We start from the raw sequence: 20193 nt of genomic DNA, 5'->3' as shown, positions 1-20193 counted from the left end.
AATTCAGATCTAGTTGCAACGTTCTAGATCTCTTTCCAAGACTTTCTGTTTACCAGATTGAGGGTTAGCATTGGTCTGTGTGTGTGTGTGTGTGTGTGTGTGTGTGTGTGTGTGTGTGTTTTTCTTCTGTTATTTTTTTTTTATTGCCCTCTGAAAATGTCAGTTATTCCCGGATGAAAGAAGGGCAATCATTTCTACGGTTTCTGAGAGACGACCTTAGCTTCGCCTAGCCTAGCTTATCTTGTTCATCATGTTGTTGTTTACTTTAAGGGACTTGAAGACGACCAGTTAGGACAGCAATGTAGCGTTAGCCTGAGGGAGGACGCTTAGTGGTTTATAATAGGTTTAGTCTGCTGTAATGTTGATTGTGACTGTTTGATTGATGATGTCAGATTGATGATGATAATGAGGAGACGGAACCAGATGCTAATTATTGTGTTCATCAATGACATGAGAGAGACAAAGAGCCTGTTGGTTGGGATGTGTGTGTGTGTTTTCTGAACATTGTTAGGCAGGTACAGTCAAACAGCAGTAAGCGTTGGTCTTAAAATGCTGTCTCTCCTTCTACCTTCATAGAGGTAGCAAACATACATGTGGCAGATGCTTCACAAAGAACCTGCTTTCTTCCCCTCTCTTCTCTTTTCTCCATCTGTCCCTCCTTTCCCAGTGTCTCTTCAGGACATCACCATGAGGAAGGCCTTCAGGAGTTCTACTGTTCAGGACCAGCAGCTGTTTGATCGCACGTCTCTGCCTGTCCCACTGCAGGAGACGTACCACACCTGCGAGCAGCCCCCACCGCTCAACATCCTCACACCCTACAGGTCTGAATCCAGCCAGTTTCACTGACTCTGGGATCCTTTTTGCAAACCATTGTAACTGGTTCTATTGTATTGGGGTTTTTACTTCTCAACCATGAAAGACTGATGGGGTAATGGGATGTTGTCATCATCCCACCAAGTGGGCAAGCGGGTAGTGCATGGCTATTCAACTACGAAGTTAGTTTGGCCAGATTTTCAAATTTATCTGGGCCAGGTATTTTTTTTTTTTTTTTTTTTTTGAAGCCAGTAAGCAGCAGATCATGATCAATTTCAAACCCACACAACTGTACTGGAAAAACAAGTAATTTTTTTTTATTCCTTTTCCCCTGTAAATCTGGTGACCTCTCACAAGAGCTTAAATCTTCTCAAACATTATTTCGCCAGCTGTGTGTCCCTCTAACGGTAGTAAGCCGAGCAATTTCCCATCCAAAAAACGGACATATACGCACAACTGTGCATTATCAGTTTTCTTCAGGTCATTTAACAGCATTTCAAACTCGTCTGACGCCAGAACTTCAACTCTACGAATATTTGAACTGTCCTACAGGGGTACGTTTTTAATAGCAGATGTCACACTTACTTTAATTTTTTCATCACTTTTCACCGCATCCACCACGGCCAGCATGCAGTATTTCACTGTTTCAGAATCTGTGAAAGGCCTTTTCTTCTTCGCCAAGAAGCAAACACGAAGGAAAGATGCTGCAGCTCTCTCTTGGGCTGTACAGGACCCTCACCATGGTAGTACAACTCCGGTTGTAAGATTATTAAACTCGGTAAAATGAATAAGTATTTGTCAGTCCAGGCAGGGTTAAACCGACAGTTTTCATTGTCAATTTTGCGCTTTTGGAGTGAGAAAGACATGCTGTTGTCGCATCATATATTACGATGATTGTTTAATATGTTTACATCACGGTGCATTGTGGGTTAAATATTGCTAGGCTACTAGGAGTGTTGCATTCACAGTCTACACTACGCTGTGGGAATTTTAAATTTTTAAATTTTTTTAAAATTAATTAATGAATTAATTTTTTGCGTTTTCTCTGTGTTTCTGCCAGGACCACAGGCAGGGCCACTCGCAGGTTGCTTCTGGGCCGCATTTGGCCCGCGGGCCGCCATTTGAATAGGCTTGGGGTAGTGTGTGACACAACTTTGTGAACACGATAACTCAAGATTTTTAAATTAATACCATAGGTGCATTTCCTAAAAATCTCACACAAATATGAATATCAGTGATGTTGACCTCAAGTTTTCTGAAAATCTTATGAAAACATGTCACCTAAGATTTTCAAATTGATATCACAGGTGCATTTACTAGGAGTCTAAAGGGCGGGACTGGCAACCACCAGTATTTTTTATTTGTATTTTTTACAATTATAATACATGTTTAATTTAGCATTCTGGAAATGGTTTGCAAAAGAAGGGGTTGTTCCTACAATTGCATGTTTCCCGTTAATAGAAGTTTACCCTGTGTTTTCTGTCTCTGGAGAGCGGAAAACATTATTGCGCTCGTATTTTATTGATGGGCACCAGAAGAGGCTGATTGCACCCCACTGTGTCAGCAAAATGTACCCAAACGGTCCTCAATTACAGCTTTCATTCGGCCCATTCACTCGTATTACGGTTGTGCCTACCATTATAAAAGCTTTCATTAAACAAGACACTGATGCTGATGTGGCAGTTTTACTTAAATTTAGAATGGATAAACAGTTAAACATTATTTTGTGTGGTTTGTGTCTGGACAGTTTTTTTGGGTTGGCTTTAAAGTGTAACTCAAGAGGACACTGTTTTGTTTTTTTTATTATTACTGGCAGGCTTGTCAGTCCTTGACACCAGGCATCTCTCCTGGCTCTTGTGGACAAGTAGGGGGCGAAGAGAGCAAGAAGAGCGAGGCATTTAAAGATGAATAATCCATAAAAAGTTCTGCTGGGCAGCACTTTCTCTCTTCTATTTTATGACCTTCTCACTTTGTTCCTTTTTTTTTTTCATCCTCACTCTTCACTCACCTTTTCCCCTCCTTTTCTATCTAATGCTTTCCCCCTGATAGGGCCACTTGCAAAAAAGGTTAAAAGCCAAACATAATCTCTTTGTTGGTGGATGTGCTTATAGAGATGCGTGCACTGTAAGAGAGAGGTAGGCTGAGGTGTACAAACCTCGTCACTGCTGTGCTTTTAACCCATGGGCCTTGACGTGGCCTAGACCGGGGGAGAGCCGGGTACAGGTTTCTGCTTCGCTTAAGTGCTTTGCTGTCACGCTAGCAGAAAACGAATTCTCATTTATTCTCATTTATTATTTTCAGAGGTTAACAGCTAATGTTTGAAAAAATAATTTCAATTTTCCAGTAAGTGATAGGGTAGCTTTGGGCACATAGTCCAATAGTGTGTTCGATGTAACTGCCGTTATATAGAGAACAGTTTCTCTACTAGATGTTCCTTTGACCTAAAGACTGGCATCTACAGTCATTGGAGTCATCTGGAGCTGCTTTTATTTATTTATTTATCTTTTGTTCATCAGCACTGGCTTAATGATTAGGATTGTCATGGGTGGTGATTTCATTCTTCTGTTTAATTAATTAGAATCTGGCCATATTTTGGGATCTTTTGAATTTTCTTTGCTGTTAGATTTCTCCCTCCTCCTCTTGTCCTTCCTCCCCCACCCCCTTTTTTTCCTGTATTTATACTCTCTCTACTAAGAGGCTCCCTAGGATACTTCCTTATGCCGTTACTTCTCAGATCCACCCTGAAAAGAGCTTCTCTTTCTCATACACAACATAAACATGCACCTCAACTACACAAAAAAATAGCAGGCATAATAATTTACTTTAACTCTCAAAGAGGACCTGCAGTGCACACCGCAGAAGCTTTTCTTCCCTTTATTGTGTTGCATATCATTAAACTTTCCACTCTTGCCTTCTGAAGCCTCGCTTTTTCATGAACATGACATTGCCAAATAATTGACTCCCTAGGCGTGGGCAACAGCGGGTGAATGCAAGTGCTCACAGGTTCACCTTAGGACTACCGAACGGTCTGGACACACAGCCTCAGCCGACGCAGTTCCTGCTCCTGGTTTGGCCAAGGTTTAAAAGGTTAAAAATAAGAGTTCTCTTTTCAGCATTCACTCGGTATCTCATCATGGGGATACTCTCTCTTGAGTAGCCTTCAGAAGCTCATATTTCTTCTCTGGGTCTGTATCAATATCCGGACACATACTTTCACACGTGGAGGTTTTAACTCATCCGAATGAAGGACAAGCTAATTCTACAGCCAGGCATCTGTCATTTGTCTGTCTATCCTTATATAATTCACAAGGAACTTGGACACAGAGATTACCCAAATGGGACTTCATCCAAACTGTGCTCGAGGCCAGAGTCACATTTGCTGTCTTACGGGCAGTGACTTGTAAACTGAGCCAGATGAGCTGCTACGCAATTCTAATTCACCCTCACGTCACCTTTCGGCTTGGCTCTATATGTGGATACCTTACTCTATTAGTGTGATGATACAGGTTTGTGTTAGACACACATTTTCAAAAAATATAGCTATGCACATGAACAGGTGATAGGTGATAATACGTAAATACAGCTTTGCCTTTGCTAGCGAGGAGAGAATGAAGAACAACATGATAAACGAAACCATAGTAATAGTAGTAGTAGTATTTAGTCATTGAGTCATTGGTGACTACATGCCAGAAAGATTCCATGTTTACTAGCAATCTACAAAAAAGGGCAGATGACAATAATCATTTATTTTAAAAACATTCTGGACGGATGAGTTAAACACCAGTGAAAGATTTTTTGAATTTATTTGGACAAAGACATCAGCAGAGCAAATTAGTCGTACCCCATACTGATATCAAATGGCATTTCCAGGCGGCATGTTGGGGGCACCTGTGTATGATTACTTCCTTGTCAAGAGGAAATGATATTATGTGATAACTATCTGCATCTGTCAGATGTCCCTTTATGTTTCCCTCCTTATACTCGCAGCACTGATCTCGTCCAGTCACCACGAGCCACCGTGCCCTTCTGTAATGCTACTGAGGAATTCAGAAAGAGAATGAGAGTTGAATTGGGAATGAATGATAACACACACCATTAGTTATTATTCATGACAAGTGCTTGTTTTCACAGGGAACAGAGACAAAGACGAGCAGGGGCACAAGCAAATAAACATTACCCTCCTTTTTCATCCTCTGCTCTTGAGTTTCAGTGATGTTCAACTTCTGCAGCTCCCGCATTTTTGGAAACTCTTCATTAAAAAAAAAGCAAATAAATCAGAATAATGACTTTTTGTTGCAGTTTGTCTTGTGCCTCCTCTCACTCTTGCCAGCCTACACTGTGAAGCACTGAAACAATTATTCAGGAGATATAAAAATAAAACCTGCAAGTATTTTGATATTTGGGTTACAGTTTTCAGGAATGGATGGCAAAATATTTTTTGGTTTTTAGCTCCTTAAACATTAGAATATTCTGCTTTAATTGGTCTTGTGTTGTCTTAGTAAAATTACGGGGAGGAAAACATTAAAAGCTGTCACTGTGTTTAATAGATCAAATGTTTAATCCAGTTATTAGCGAGCAGATTCGCTGAAAATGAAAATAAGTTTTAGGAGCAGTAAATGCTTAAAGAAAAGAAAGTGATGTTTCTTTTTTTTTTTTTAAATGAAAGGTTACATACCCCAACAGGGATTCAGAGGAAAATAAATGAGCTTTAATTTGAAATTTGCTAATCACGAATCTCAGATTCCTTGGTTTCTTTTGCTCGTCTACAGAGACGATGGAAAGGAGGGTCTAAAGTTCTACACCAATCCATCCTATTTCTTTGACCTGTGGAGAGAAAAGATGCTTCAGGACACAGAGGACAAGAGGAAGGAGAGGCGGAAACAGAAGGTAAGTCTAGAAGAATTAAAAAGCACAGGTTCGGCTGCGTTTTTGCTTTTTCACACAGCAGCTTACGAGTGCACTGCCGTAGACTGAGGCGTTTATGACAGGCAGCAGCACACGGAGGTTAGCGAGTAGAAGAGCGAAGAGGCTTCACAGATACAGATTGATCTGTCCTGCTTGAAAAAACTGGCAGGGTGATTCACTAATAGATTCAGAGGTCTGGCTTTATACCACACATCCAAATGAGTTAATTAGTCACCACTCATAGATTATAAACTCTTCCCTCTGTCAACCCTCTTAGTTATTGCTTGTGTGATCATTACATCTAATTAATGGGAGCATCTGGTCTTCAGTTGCCCCTGCGCTGTGCGTCACGTCTCTTCTTCTCGACAAATAAACAGTCACTCGTAGCCTCATGAGGAATATCTATAAGCATTTGCATTCTGAGGTTGTTTTTATTTTTCAATGTATTTACACAGACAAATTAAATTATGTGGCTTTGGCTCTTCCTCGCCAAGTGCTGAGTTATGACCCCCCCCAACTCAAACCGAGGGGTTTCCCACCCTCAGCATCAGGAGCTCTAATCAGCACCAGCTTGCATTTTCCTGCGTGGGAAGCGGTGCATGCTCCCCATTTTGCCCCCTCGCAGTCAATCAAAGCTCATTACAATCATGTCACTGAGGAGTAAAGAGATTTTCTGTTGAGGGTTTATGTGAACACTGAGGATATAATTTGCTGGTTATGAGGTTTTTAATGATTGTGGGAATGACGCACAGAGGACAAGTTTTGCTGAGAATTAGTTGGAGGATTGAGAGAATAAAAGTAACTGTAGTGATATTTGTGGTTGTTTACTAGTCTGTGTGCACTTTTTTTTTTTTTTTTTTTTTTTTTTTTTTAAGCAGTAAATGAAACAGAAAGCTACAACATGCAACATTAGGTAAAGCTTATTTGCTCCAGAGGGTTAGGCTGATATGACCGCTTGCAGCCAGAGCTCATTCCAATGATTTCCTTCTAATTAAAGCTCCGGGTGGGCTCAGCTTGTAAAGCAATGTTCATTTCCCTCTCACCACAATGGCACTTAGACAGACCCCATGGAAAGGCCTTAAAGATATTCACAGGGAGAACCGGATATATGGAGGAATAGAGCTATTACACAAACATATATGGTGGTTTGTGTAATCATCATGGTGGATACATGGTCACATGGAGAAACAGGACAAAGATGGCTCAAAGAAGGTGCACGTGCATACATGCGCGCTGGAAGCATGCAGAATCACTCATTGAAAAGATTAAGGATAGAAAAAGCACTCGCATATACACACATAAATTCCGGGTTTAGATCTTTGATAACTTTACACTTCATCAATTTGCTGATTGAGTGGTTCTGCCACATCATCTTAATGGCCCTCTCAGTCATGGGGTTCAGTGTGTGTGTGTGTGCGTGCTTATGCATTTGTAGCTGTAATTATGTTTACCATTGATACTTCATCTTATAATTTCAGAAGAAAATTCAGAAGTTTGCAGACGCTTTGCTCCTCCAAATTGAATTATTTTTTTCTGACAACATTAACATTAGCTGGGAAGCTTCAAGTTCATTTTTATCACGGAGCAGGTTTTGTTCAAGATAATAGATCAACATGTACAAAGTGACCATAATTTGGGGCTGTGTGGATAATAAGAGGGTCTGTGGAGCTACAGACTGTGTAAATTGTTTTGCTTTCTATCATAAGCATCAGTTATTAGATAGAAACTTTATTAAGTGCTTCCTTTTTTCTTTTTTTTTTTTCTTCCTTACTAGCTGCAAGCAACTGAAATATACAACAATTAAATAGCTTTTATCTATAGCTACCTAATCCTAAATCAAAAGGCACTAAACCTTAATAGGTCTCTCATTGGCCTTATAAAATATTTGTAAGTATTGTAAATATTTATTTTAACTTAATAGTTAAAATAATTTTCTTTACATCATTTAACACTGCAACTTAAGCCTAAAACTATTTTACACGCCAGAAGAATCCATCTAAATAACGCATTTATTTAATGGATGCACAGTTTTAATTAAAGTCAGATATATTCTTAATGATGATGCCGAGATACTAAGACATTACGCTTATGCTTCTGGGCTCTGGCTGCAGCAGCTGTGTTGTTTATCTTGAATTATATTTTTAAATTCGTCTTATTTATTTAGTTTAGTTTTTTGTTTGATGGCTTTTCTTGTCACATATGTACTGCTCTAGACCTTAATGGTGATCTGGTGTGAACGCCATAGTTTTTAGTAAATGAAACTGGAGTAGCAGATGAAGTTGTACCGTGAAGAACAAAACTCTTAAACCTTAAACTTTTTTCTTTCTTTCTTTTTTTTTAAACTGAACCTGCAAAAGTTCTAATTACATTTTTCATTTGACATTAATTTTAAATAACATATTATAATAACATAAAAACAGTATATCTAGGCTGCAGTCACACTAGTGAAGGTGGTGGTTGGAGACTAGGACAGCCAAAATTACTGCCACCAACCTTTGTCACTGTGTGGATGCACAATCTTGAGTCAGATTGAGACTGATTGCAGTGAAGGCAGGTTGCTTCACACTAGCAACCTGCCTTCACTGCAATTAGTCTCAAATTTGAAAAGAATTAAATGCAGTCCCCAGGCAGGTTGCTTATTTTTGCTCTGAGAATTAATCCACACAAAAAGTCAATAAATAATCATTTAGAAATATAGTTTTCGTTGCCATCACACATATTTAAACATAGAAGCTTTCTGATGCATATACTATATAGTGGGTATTTTGAATTATTGTACTTTTCAAACAGAGACTCAGCTTAGCTGATTCGGTCACGTCTGCATTCTTTCTTAAACTACAAAAAATGAAAAAAATTACATATATTATTTCAGCTCACGATGTTGAAGGCTGGGAGTGAATAACTCCTTGAACAAAGTAACAACAAGGACATCCATCATAGATCAGTGGCCAGAATAATGAAACCGATATCAATGTTAAACACGCGCCTTAAGCAATACCTCTTTTTCTTTTCTTTTTTTCAAATTACATTTCTGATATTTATTAAAGTAAATGGTCAGTTTCTTGAGCAACCTTGATGTCTCCTGTTTTTAAAATGTCAGTGCTAGAATGAACTCAATTTGTAAGGGTTGTTATTAAGAATAATCAAAGAAGGAATCAAGACAAAGTTAAATAAGTCTTAAGTTTACTTGAAAGGTCACATTCACGGCCGTGGAAAATGTGGTAAGCATATGAAAGCTGAAGGAATGATTAAAGTAAGAACGAGGAAAACTGCCTGAAAGCTAAAAACTGAGGGTTTGGATAGTTTTTTTTCCCCACTTTATAAATGATGATTTCATTAATTAACTACATTTTGTATTAAATCTGTTATCTTTAACTAATATTATAAATTAGTTTCATGATCTCAAACATGTAAGTGTTTCCCAGCACTGTATTTAATCTTCTTCATCCCCAAACTATTTTCTTACATGGTCACATCACTAATCATTAGACTGAAGCCACATTTAACAAATTGTGGTATTCACAGGCCCAGCCAGCTAGAAGCCAGTGATAAATGACAAGCAGCATATGGCAGAGAGAGGGGGGGAAGAAACCTGCAGTTTCCTAATCTCATTAGCCTCTGTGTTAGCCTCAGTGGATTAGCAGTAGACTATGTGCTGAGCTAGTCAGAGGAAACGGAGGGTGAAAGTCTCAGCGAATGAGAAGAACATGAACAGAGAGAAAGACGTAAAATCGTGTGTTTCTCTTTGAGATCAGTGTTTGGGTCCACTAGGCATTGAGATCTCCAACATCTGAATCCCCTTTATGAAGAATCCCCTTTGCTCTTCCTCTGCTATTCCTGTCTCATTAAAGCACTCGTGGCTGGAGCAGATATCTATTGATGTTTTCCCCCCAATTTTAAATACTTCCCTATAAGCAGGAATACATTTTTTTCACATGGCTCCCAGTTCACCAGTGGGTGTTGGTTGTTTAATAGTGGGCAGTTCTAGCATTTGTTCCTGAGTGGGACTGGAATGGCTTTTTCTTTTCTTTTTTTTAAACACATGATATAGAAAAGTCACTTTCATGTCTCCACTGACAATGTCGTCCTTTTTTGCTCACCAACTGATAATGCAGCTGCAGATCTGTGACTGTTTTCAGGTTCTCATGAAGCTTAAGTCATCCCGAGTAAATGTAATGACTCTGAAACGACATTGCAGTCACTGTTGCATATATGCTAGAGAGCCTTAACTATCAAGATGTTTTGCTTTAGGACACTGGTATGAGAAACTGTTTATTTCTAATCGAATTTCTGTGATACTACGACACATGTAGAGGAGACATCTGCACCTACAACGCAAGGCATAATTCTGCCACCTGCCTCATAACAGTACACCTCCTTCTGTTGCTCTTATGGCTTGTTGCAGGCTAGTGGAGCTGTGTTAGTTTAATAGCTTGTTACTGCAATAGCAACGATGGCTAATAAGCAAAAAAGAGACAAGCAGACAGTGCAGTATTCTTATCCCAATTTACTAGCTATATTTATATGAACTCAGCTTGTCTACAGTCAATTTACAGCTTTTTGATTCCATTTTAGCTTAAATTTTGAGCTAAGTGCTAATACTATGTAAAGCATAAAGCAAGTAATGTTTTAACAGTAAAGTTCAGTCAAGATCCTGCTTCAGGATCTAGCTTCCACTGTCCTTGTTCTTCTCTACCATTGCTTTTACATTATTTTCTGAATCTTTATCTAACTCTGTGCAGCTGGAAATGCCTTATCTTGTGTGTCCCAAGAGCCTTATAAGAGTCCTCTCTGAAACCCCTCCTCCCTCCCTTACTCCCCCAGAGGTAAGAGCTTCTCCCTTGTCCTCTCTCCACCTCCACCAGAGCATCTGCTCTGCTTTGCAGTGGCCTGCAGCCCTCTCTATCCTCCCACTTCTCCACTCCCCCCTCTGGTTTGCTTTGGGCAAGTGAGCTGCCCACCTCAAGCCCATCACTAACAACCCTCTAACACTTACCTGCATCCCAGTTCTGTTTAAGAAAAAAAAAAAGGGGGGGGGGGCAAGAGCCCTTGATGTGCCTTTTACCAACAATCTACAAAAAAGGGCAGATGACAAAACTCAAGTTTTAAACATAGCCTGTGGTTACATGAGCTTTAAATACATACGGCTGTGGCTTTAACACACACAAAGTATGCTGCTCAGTAAAACATCTTTTGTGTGTTTCTAGATAATATACTCTAATAATAATATACTCTAATATACTCTAATCTTCTAATAATACTTTATGTTTACGTCTTTAGTGCAGTCTAACGATGAGCAATGAACAATGACATAAAAAAAAATGTGTACTGTTTGAGTTTAAATATGAATAATTTCAAGCCATACCTGTAGGCGTGTCAGTGCACACCTTTTGAAAATAAGGAATTTGGGATACAGCGCTGAGAACTCACTATACTAACTGCAAGACAACTCAGAGCAGTAACTTACCTGTGTGGTAGTTGGTAGTGCTTTTGACTTACCTCCACATGTCTTTTGATTTGTGGTTTGGTCAAACTAACACTAAAGGACATATGAAAGCGGGACGTCTTCTGCTTGGATTGTTACAAAAGCACACTGAGAAAAGCACACTGAGAAAAGCACACGTCAGAGTGCATTGTACAGGAAGACATTTGCTTTTGCTGCAGTAAAGGCATCAGTAACTTTTCATATTTCGTGCTATTTTTGAGCCTTCTTCACCTTGCTAGGACTTTATTTCAGTATTGACATGAGGCTTCATTAAGGATTTGCATCCAAATGGTTTATTTTACAAAGATCAGCAGCAGCAGCTATGTGTGCATATTGTGAGAGGTTAGCGTTATTGTCAGCAGTGGTTGAATGCCTCTGTGGGCATTCCTGTGATGGGGGTTGGGGAGGGGGGGGTTACATAGCCACGATTCTGCTGAGTCTGTCAGTTGAAACTATACGCACAAATGATCGCACAAATGATGCCTGTAGTGTGTATAACGGTCTGGACACAGGTGTGCACACAGGAATACAGTCTGTATATAAAATAAATCTATAACCACTGTGTTGCATATACACACTGTGCTTACACAGCGGCACTTCCTCTGCCAGTACCAGTCCATTCAGATGAAAGATGACGACCTAGCAGAGGCACACAGCCCATTGAAAATTAGCTACATATATAACAGCTGTGACTCACACATGCACGCTTACAAACACACGCTCACAGAAAAAAATGTCTCATTTTCTCTCTTGTACGAACACTATCTAAGCTATTTTCCCCTCCATTAAAACAAAAACTTATTTTCACATTGATTGCTGCACTACAGCATTAAAGCCATCACTCAGACACTCTGTTTGATGGACGGTTTGTGTCACACTATACGTTTGACTGCCACCTGTCCTTCCTGCCAACCCTTCTTCTTATGTCATTAAAGCAAAAAATTCACTCATTATAGTCTATAGACCCATAGATGGAATTTTATAGTACATTAGCTTATTTTTATTTCAAGTGTTATTTAATGTTATATTGCCACGAGGCTAAAACTGAAAACCTTTCAGGAAGCCGAGTTTAGGAAAAGTAAAACTCATAACTGATTCGATGATTGCAGCTGGATTTTAGAGGCCCAGCGCAGCTTAGACACGGTAAAAGGTCTTGACAATCTAATAAATAATAAAGTTTTAGTTAAGATATATTAATGTGTTTAAGCAGAGGAGGAGGCGGTTGTGTGTCTGACTGTGTGTGTTTAAGCGGAGATGCTTTTCTTCAGTCGATGCCTCATCAGGGATAATAGGCCACGATGATTCAGAACCGAATCGATGTGCGTTACAGTTGGAATTTATTCTCTCAGCGAACAAAATCAGCATCATTTAACCAAACCAGAGAAGATGCTGTCCACAACCTGTCACCTCAGCCAACATGCTTCATCTGAGCGCGCACACACACACACACACACACACACACACACACACACACACACACACACACACACACACACACACACACACACACACACACACTCTCTTGTTTGGTACGTCTACAGCTAGATATAATATTGGTATTGTTTGATACCCTAACTGAATATCGGCTTGTGTTGTAAATAGTTTTATTTGAAACGGATTGTGTTTTTATAATCAGCACAAATACGTCTTGTTAAATTACTAACACACAAGCATGTCTGTGCTTTCTTTTTTTGTCTTAATGTCAAAAAAAGGCACAAAAAATGCATCATAAAAGCATCCCACTAACAGGTATTGTCTGTGTAGCCTTAGAAAAAAAACAGTGTTCCTGTGCTGCAGTCCTCCCCCCTCTTCTTGTAAAACTCTTTAAATCACAGCCACATGATGCACTTGTACTGGCTGACATGATCCCTCGTTATCATGAACACAATTGCTCCCACATACTGTAAATATTCTCCAAAGTGCCAGCTGTGTATAGACCAGCAGCTGAAAAGAGTCCCTGAACCAATATGCTGTTCACTCTTAATTGCAAACTGAAGTTAATGGTGTATTGGTTAATATCTACGCTATACGCAGCTGTCGACTGTAAATATATTTGTGAAAATTTACATGCATGTCCTTAATAAAGCAAATAAGCTGAGCACCACAAGAAGATAGAAAGTAGAAACATAATATTTAAAGCCAAACTCACTTGTTTTATCCAGTTTTTGCAGAATAAATATGTTTTATTTTATTAGTTCGTAAGTTTGCTTTTATTACAGTTGTCTATGTTTAGCGTTGAGAATAATTTTTCACATTGATTTATATTGTTAGCTGGTTTAAGTTGACTAAAGATTGTAAAGTGTTTTCATGCATATCTTTATATTTAGATTGACTGTGAAAAGTCCCCTTTATGTTTTTATTGCCCTTCTTTAATATAATCTGCTCTCTCATTGTTTTGGGTTGGCTAGCACGAGTGTGTGCATTTTCTGTTTTGCATGTCATTCTCCAGTGTGGGTTGTTGCTGTGCATCGCATGTAGAAACACACCTTTGTAGATTTGCTCCCCCCATTCCAGTGAGATCTCTCCTTTTCTGCCTTAGTCTGTCTGTTTGGGATGAAGCGGCGCTCTGTTATATTCACCGTGGGTGTGTGTGGGTCTTTGCGTGCCATTGTGACGTCCCCCGCGCTGTGCACGTTGTCATTTTTCTGTTTAACAGCACTTTTTTTCCCCCCTCTTTCCCTTTTGTCCTACTTCTCACCGCCCACTCTGTTTTTGTCCCCGTTGACTGTGTGCAGCAGCGCTGTGCTCAATCCTGTGCCGTGTTGATTATTTTGAACCCCGTCCCCTCACCCCTGGTGCTTCTCTTGTGGTTTTTGTTTTTGTTCTTGTAGTTGCAGGACCCCCGCATGTATGATCAGGTCTATAGGTACTTAGACCTTCCAGGGCAGGTATGTGAAAAAACAGCAATTATTTGATTTAAAAACAAAAAAAAGAACAAACTTCTACCTCAGCAGCTTGCTGCTGTTTTTTTTTCCCTCTGTTGCAAATCAGTCATGCTGAAATCTGGGAGTCAGGGATTGCTGTTTGACGATGGGCACGAGATTATCACAAAATATTACCCATCTTTCTTTATAGACTTTTAAGCTTTGGGAAAAAAAAATATTTACCCACAATTTGATTCAGTCAGTCAATGAGCACTCCCTGCTCCCAAGCTTGTGTGATGCAGTATTTTCTGTGAAGCGCTACCCCTTTAAAAAAATGTGCTTTTAAGTTTAAGGTGATTAGAAAGCACAGATATTGTTAAGACTGTTGTGGTAGGTTGATGTTTATTTGGCACCTTAAAGTAAATTACAAAGAGGGACAGTTTGGATCAGTTATTAAGTTTTGGATTTGGTTGTTTGAGTGTGTGAACGCTTCTTTCTACTTCTGCATTGATAAATCTTGACTGTAATTTTCAAGCTCTGTCGTTCAAATGTTTAACAATCCATCAGTTTTGGAAAATATATTTAATGGCTAATATTATTTTTTGTCTCCTGCTCTTCTCCTTCCACTCTCATCCTCATTGTCATCCCCAAAACACCTCATGTGGATTCATCCACCACTTCCCATTATTCCTTTTAACTATTCCATCCCCGTCACCATCTTCGCCTCCTCTTCTAAAGCTGAAGGCGATCGACCGTCCACACGAGCCGGAGAAGATACCGCGAGCACCTCACGATCGTAAGAAGGAGTGGCAGAAACTGGCACTGGGGGCAGAGCTCGCCCAGGACTTACCTGAAGACAAACACAGAGAGGCCAACGGATCGGCGGGTTATCACGACAACAGGTGAGTGAAGGTGGACGGCACTAGTTAGTCAGGTGTCACCTGGTGGAAATGACGTACACATTACATCACGAGAGCTGAAAATCTGAAAAACTTGATAAAAACGGATTCATCTGCAGGATTAAATCAATCCTATGGACAAAAATAAATAGTGTCCTGTCCACAGAGAATCTGTTCACGCAATTTACACTTCTGTGGCACTGGGGAAATGCAGCCACAAAAGGGATGATTAAGGTCCTTCAAAGTTGTGATTGCTTTTATTGTGCCTCAGAGCTGCAGTGCCACTCGTGTTCAGTAATTTCCCTGCCAGTCAATGTGATTAATAAGAAAACATTTTATGCAAATTGGTAGTTTTGTTGGATTTGTCAGTAGCGTGGATAGCTGACACAAAATCTTTTCTGCGAGCACTGATGAGAATAGATTTCAAGCAAATGGACCGTAGATGTGGTTGTCGGCATTTGATTTACAATGTTGTGGATAACAGTGTCTTTTGATGGGCACTCACCTAGATTGCAACGGCATTGTCAACAGAATAATTGTAGCAGAAATTCATTCTTGTGAATAAAAAATATTCTAAACTGCTGAGAAATGGAAACAGGAAGTGTATACTTTTGTGGCCTGTGAGAATACGTTTGTTTTATGAAAAGTGCCTCTTTACTTATTATTACTTACTTGTTTTTATGTGTATATGTATATTGTGTGACCAGATCTCTGTAATGGCCAGAAGAAACCATAAACATGACCTTAAAGAACATAATGAGCGCAGGTCTTGTGCCACACGTCGTTTTTTAAAAGTATTTTGCTTAAAAGAAGCCAGTCATCCTCATACATTTAAAAAAAAAAAAAAAAAAAGGTCTTGCGCAATAGTTCTTCAGGCTTAGTGTCCTTAAAACGAGGAAACTAAACAAGTGGAGGAGAAATGAAGGACGTGGTAGGCCTACAAAACTATTCCCAGCAGATGAAGAGTTAAAAATTGTTCTAAGAAAGAAATCCTGCAAAGACTGGACTCAGGACCTGAGAGATGGATCTAAACCCTCAGCTGGTCAAGAAGCCACTCACTGCTGAGGTATGCCAACTGAACAACAAGTTTCATGTGGTGACGATTCCACATTTTTCGATGATTTTCGAATCATCATCGGTGTGGAGATCAGGAGAGAGGCACAGCAGACATCTGTAAAACACAGTGGAGGCTCTGTCATGATTTAGGGCTGCGTTTCAGCCAGTGTTGTTGGAGATCTTGTCAAAATTGATGGAATTATGAACACAGAAATGTACCATCAGATTTTGATCCCCCATACAAGACCATCTAGATGGTCTCTGAGTGAAAACATTAATTTGTCATTTTTCTGCATGAAAATGATTCCAAACACGCTGCCAGTACAGTAAAAGCATACTGGTCCGTGACCTCAGCATTATTAAGGCAATGTGGGATCTTCTTGACAAAGAACAGAACAAAAGGCAGCTAACATCTGAAGAAGAGCTCTGAATGTCCTTCAAGAAGCCTGGAGAACTATTCCTGAAGACGACTTAAAGAAATGACAAGAAAGGTTCAGGCTGTAGTGGAGAATAAAGGTGCTCATACTAAATATTGGCTTTCAATATTTGTGTTGCTGGCTACGATTACTGGACTCTGTGAATTCCATGACCCAATTACTACATAATTTCTGATCATCAAAAAGTCTTAGTGCTGTGTTTAATCAAACACAAACTCCACAGTAAATATAATTAGTATATTAGTATTAGTATATCTTCTGTTTTTTGTGTGTGAGTTTGCTTTGTGTTTGTTTTTCTTGTTTGTTTTTGTTTAATCCTTTACAAATATTTTACACACACAAGGTAAAATGATTGGGAACATACCTCAGTTCTATATACAGCACCTCCACCTACCCAGAATATGTAGGGTTTTGTTTAAGTGACATGATTTAAGTTCTGACAGATGAGCTTTATGCGGGTAAGAATAGTAAGTGCAAAGAACACAAAACTGCACACACACACAAAGACTCACAGCTGAACCAAACACAGTGTGAATGAATGACTGGGTTTCTCTGCTCAGGACTCATTTGTACATGGAGCATTTGGACGGGCCCTTCTCACTGGCGGCGCTGCCCTACACTCAGATGAACGAACTGCTTAACCGTACAGGGGACAGAATGTATTCCCGACCTCACGACCCTCCACCGCCGCCACCTCCTATGCACCCACTGGGAGAGATAAAGCCACCTTCTGTGATCAGGTGAGTCATCAGCCTCAGTTTTCACTTTGTTGTTCTACCTACACCTAAAACATAAATGTGTGTTTCAAGCAGTTTAAAAAAGTGCTAAGGAATTATCTGTAACTACTGCGATTCCCTCCCCATCTCTTAGCCTTGTTTATCTCATTTTCTCATACACATCTGTCAGTATCATAGACCGACCTTCAATTACTGGTTCTGAAGAGGTTGATGAATGTGTGGTTTGAGAGTGTGTGGAACAAAGATGAAGTAAAATAAGAAAAAGGCTTGTTGAAGGGCAGGATCAGCTGTTTGTTAAGGCCACTGAACATATTACAGGTTGTTTTTCTGCTGCACATATTGGCCGCTTATGTAGCTGTTTTTGAAAGGATGAAGAGATCAGAGGGAATGATTAAGGTAACACTGGAGAAATCTTGCATTGATTTTTTTTTTTTTTGCACTTGCCCTTGCATCTGCCTTCTCCTCTTGCTCTTTTATTTACTTTATTCTGACCTTTAATTCGTGCTGATTTTCCTTTTTTTTTGCCATTTTAAAAGTTCCCGTCACCATGTTCCATTGTATCTCATTTTCTCACTTCACCTCCTCTGAAAACTTTCCTTTACTACAGCACATTAAGTAGCACTGCTGTCCTGAGAGGAAACACTCCACACTTTATTTTTTCCTCCGTCTTCTCTTCCTCCTGCTGTGCCTTTTTTTCCCCTTCTCCTTCACCACAGGAGGAGGATTGATTGTGGACACATTCCTCTGTGTCGCAGTGTTAGCGGTGTACCAACCCCCGCAGGTTTGGCATCAGTGAACGGCCACTGTTATTCACACTCTTGTCTTTAATGTGCAAGTTACAATAAGCCGGTTGCTCGGTGATCTTTAACCTCTAATTTATTGAACTGACAGTGAAGTGGAAATACTTTGGCCTCGTCACTCTATCCATGCTCCTGTGACAACTCTGCAGTTTCACAAAGCAGCTGTATTTATGGTTACTTCCACACTCCCAGCAGCTGCTTCTGACGCATTGCTGCACATTTTTAATTGAAAAGATAAGAACGAAACAAACTCGGCTCTTGACATGCACCTTTTGTGAACAGGCAGTTTCTGTCGTTACAATAGTCAGGCTTTCCGTTTTACTTGGCACACGTGCATTTGTCGGTGACAGATTTAAAAATTCAGACAGATGATAGAGATAATTTTGGAGTTATGGGGGGGTTTTATTATGCATGATGTGCTACAGATGGTCTGAGGCTAAAAAGGTGGATGTCATGGATATAAATAAGCAGCTATGTTCTTCTTTCGCAGTCTGAGTCAAATTAGTTTCATAGAAAGTTTAATTGGGAAAATGCAAAGCCTGGTGTTAGACTGTCCCTGCCAGGTGGAATGTGCTCTTCTGCTGATCACACTCAGCGCTGCAAAATGTGGAGCAAATATTAGTCAATTTTGAGGCTTGACTAAGCTGCTAGTTCAATGGTTTTTTGTTAAACTGTTCTCCTCGTACCAGATATCCTCTCTCCTCTCTTCCCCATTCTAATGCTCAGATTGAACTTCACCAGATCATCTTGATCTCGTCTGCATACACTCGTTCTATGCACTTTTAAATGATCAAGATTACCAAAGGAAAACTAGACAATTTGCAGACAGCTGGAACCATAATATTTTGGCATGTTTACATTTCATAACCTCTATCGCTATATACAGTTTTCATGTATTTTGTCAAACTATTAATTAAAAAAAAAAAACTAGTAATTGAAGTGCACATGTATATACAAGCTGTTTTGTTGTGTTTTGAGAGAATTTATGGCATATAACAATCTTCCCAAGTGGAAAAAGTTGAAGTTACCTCAATTATCTCTCAAATTTTGCACATGAAGCACATGGTGACCAAAGTCCAGCCTCCTTTTTACCTGTTGGTGAGCGTTTTCTCAGGTACTCTGAAAGGCTTAAAGAGCCGCAGCAGTGCACCACCACTGCCTCCACCTCATTCGTGTTTCTTCTTCCCTCCAGCTCCAGCTCGGGCTTTTCCGACAGCAGACCCCAGTCTCCAGCCCGGACAGCAGGCCACAACTCCAACACTCCTCCTCCTCCGCCTCCCCCTCTGCCCCCTCCTCCTCCACCCTTACCCTCCACAGGCTTGCGCGGCACTCCTCCTCCTATTCCTCCTCTACCAGTCCAGCAGCATCCCCCAGCCATCCCGCCTCCCCCCGCTCCCCTCCAGATAGCCCCGGGTGTTCTCCATCCAGCCCCTCCACCCGTGGCACCTCCCCTCCACTCCTCATCTCCAGCTCGTTTCCAGCAGGTCCTGGACAAAGGTCCATCCTCGGGTTCTGGTATTCAGTCAGACAGCACCATCCTGCCTCCTCCACCGCCACCACCTCCCCTGCCCCTCCCAGGAGCGCGGAGCTCATCACCGTGCCTATCAGGGCCACCACCTGTGCCCGCCTTCCCTTCAGCAGGAGCCATGGCCTCCCCTCCCCCCCACGCCATCCACGACATGGGGACCAAGAGGCACCATCCAGCCAATCTGCCACCCATCAGCGATGCACGCAGTGTCCTGTTGGAGGCTATCAGAAAAGGTGAAGTGTTTGTAAATGCATGTGCAAATAGTTCTTTAAAACCATGTTGTGACCACTTTTTCATAGTAGCAGCTTAACTGCCTCCAAATCTTGAAAAGATTGTGTAATGCCAGCTCTGCATGTGATGATAAGAGAATATATTCAGATATTTTTAAGCCTGTCTTGAAGCAAAACTTCCTCCAATCTTTGCTGCTTTTCTCGTCTTACATCATAGATAACTGTATTTTTGTAAATCTGTAAAAGAAGGCCGTGAAATAACTTTGAAGATGCCACTCTTTTGTTTACCGCCCTTTTCATTACTCTTCTAGGACCATAGGATTCATTTTTCACACTAAATGGTTAGAGAAAAGAACACCTAGCTTGGTCTCTATTAGATTAGCTTTGCATTCAGTTTCATCTACTGTATAAAACAAGCCTCTCATTCTTAGCTCTCCTA

The 20193-nt window shown here is 40.3% G+C and overlaps 1 protein-coding gene across 4 annotated transcripts in view; it reads left to right on the top strand.

The window, feature by feature from the left end:
* Positions 1-20193, top strand: part of wasf1 (WASP family member 1) — a 63482-nt gene that overhangs the window by 41285 nt on the left and 2004 nt on the right. For 2 of the 4 annotated variants that reach the window (XM_086264121.1, XM_086264120.1), the window contains 7 exons: positions 668-821; positions 5583-5700; positions 10461-10544; positions 14035-14091; positions 14806-14969; positions 17020-17199; positions 19189-19757. In XM_086264121.1, coding sequence (XP_086120247.1) covers positions 668-821; positions 5583-5700; positions 10461-10544; positions 14035-14091; positions 14806-14969; positions 17020-17199; positions 19189-19757 — 1326 coding nt within the window. The remainder of the gene's footprint in view (positions 1-667; positions 822-5582; positions 5701-10460; positions 10545-14034; positions 14092-14805; positions 14970-17019; positions 17200-19188; positions 19758-20193) is intronic. The other 2 variants (XM_086264122.1, XM_086264123.1) reach the window with 2 other exon arrangements.

The sequence above is a fragment of the Aulonocara sp. 'chitande type north' Nkhata Bay genome, linkage group LG15 (genome assembly GCF_057382095.1).
Source record: "Aulonocara sp. 'chitande type north' Nkhata Bay isolate Kocher_YH1m ecotype deep benthic linkage group LG15, A_spYH_male_GT1.1, whole genome shotgun sequence".
Taxonomy (NCBI): domain Eukaryota; kingdom Metazoa; phylum Chordata; class Actinopteri; order Cichliformes; family Cichlidae; genus Aulonocara; species Aulonocara sp. 'chitande type north' Nkhata Bay.
This window is presented reverse-complemented; position numbering and strand designations above follow the sequence as displayed.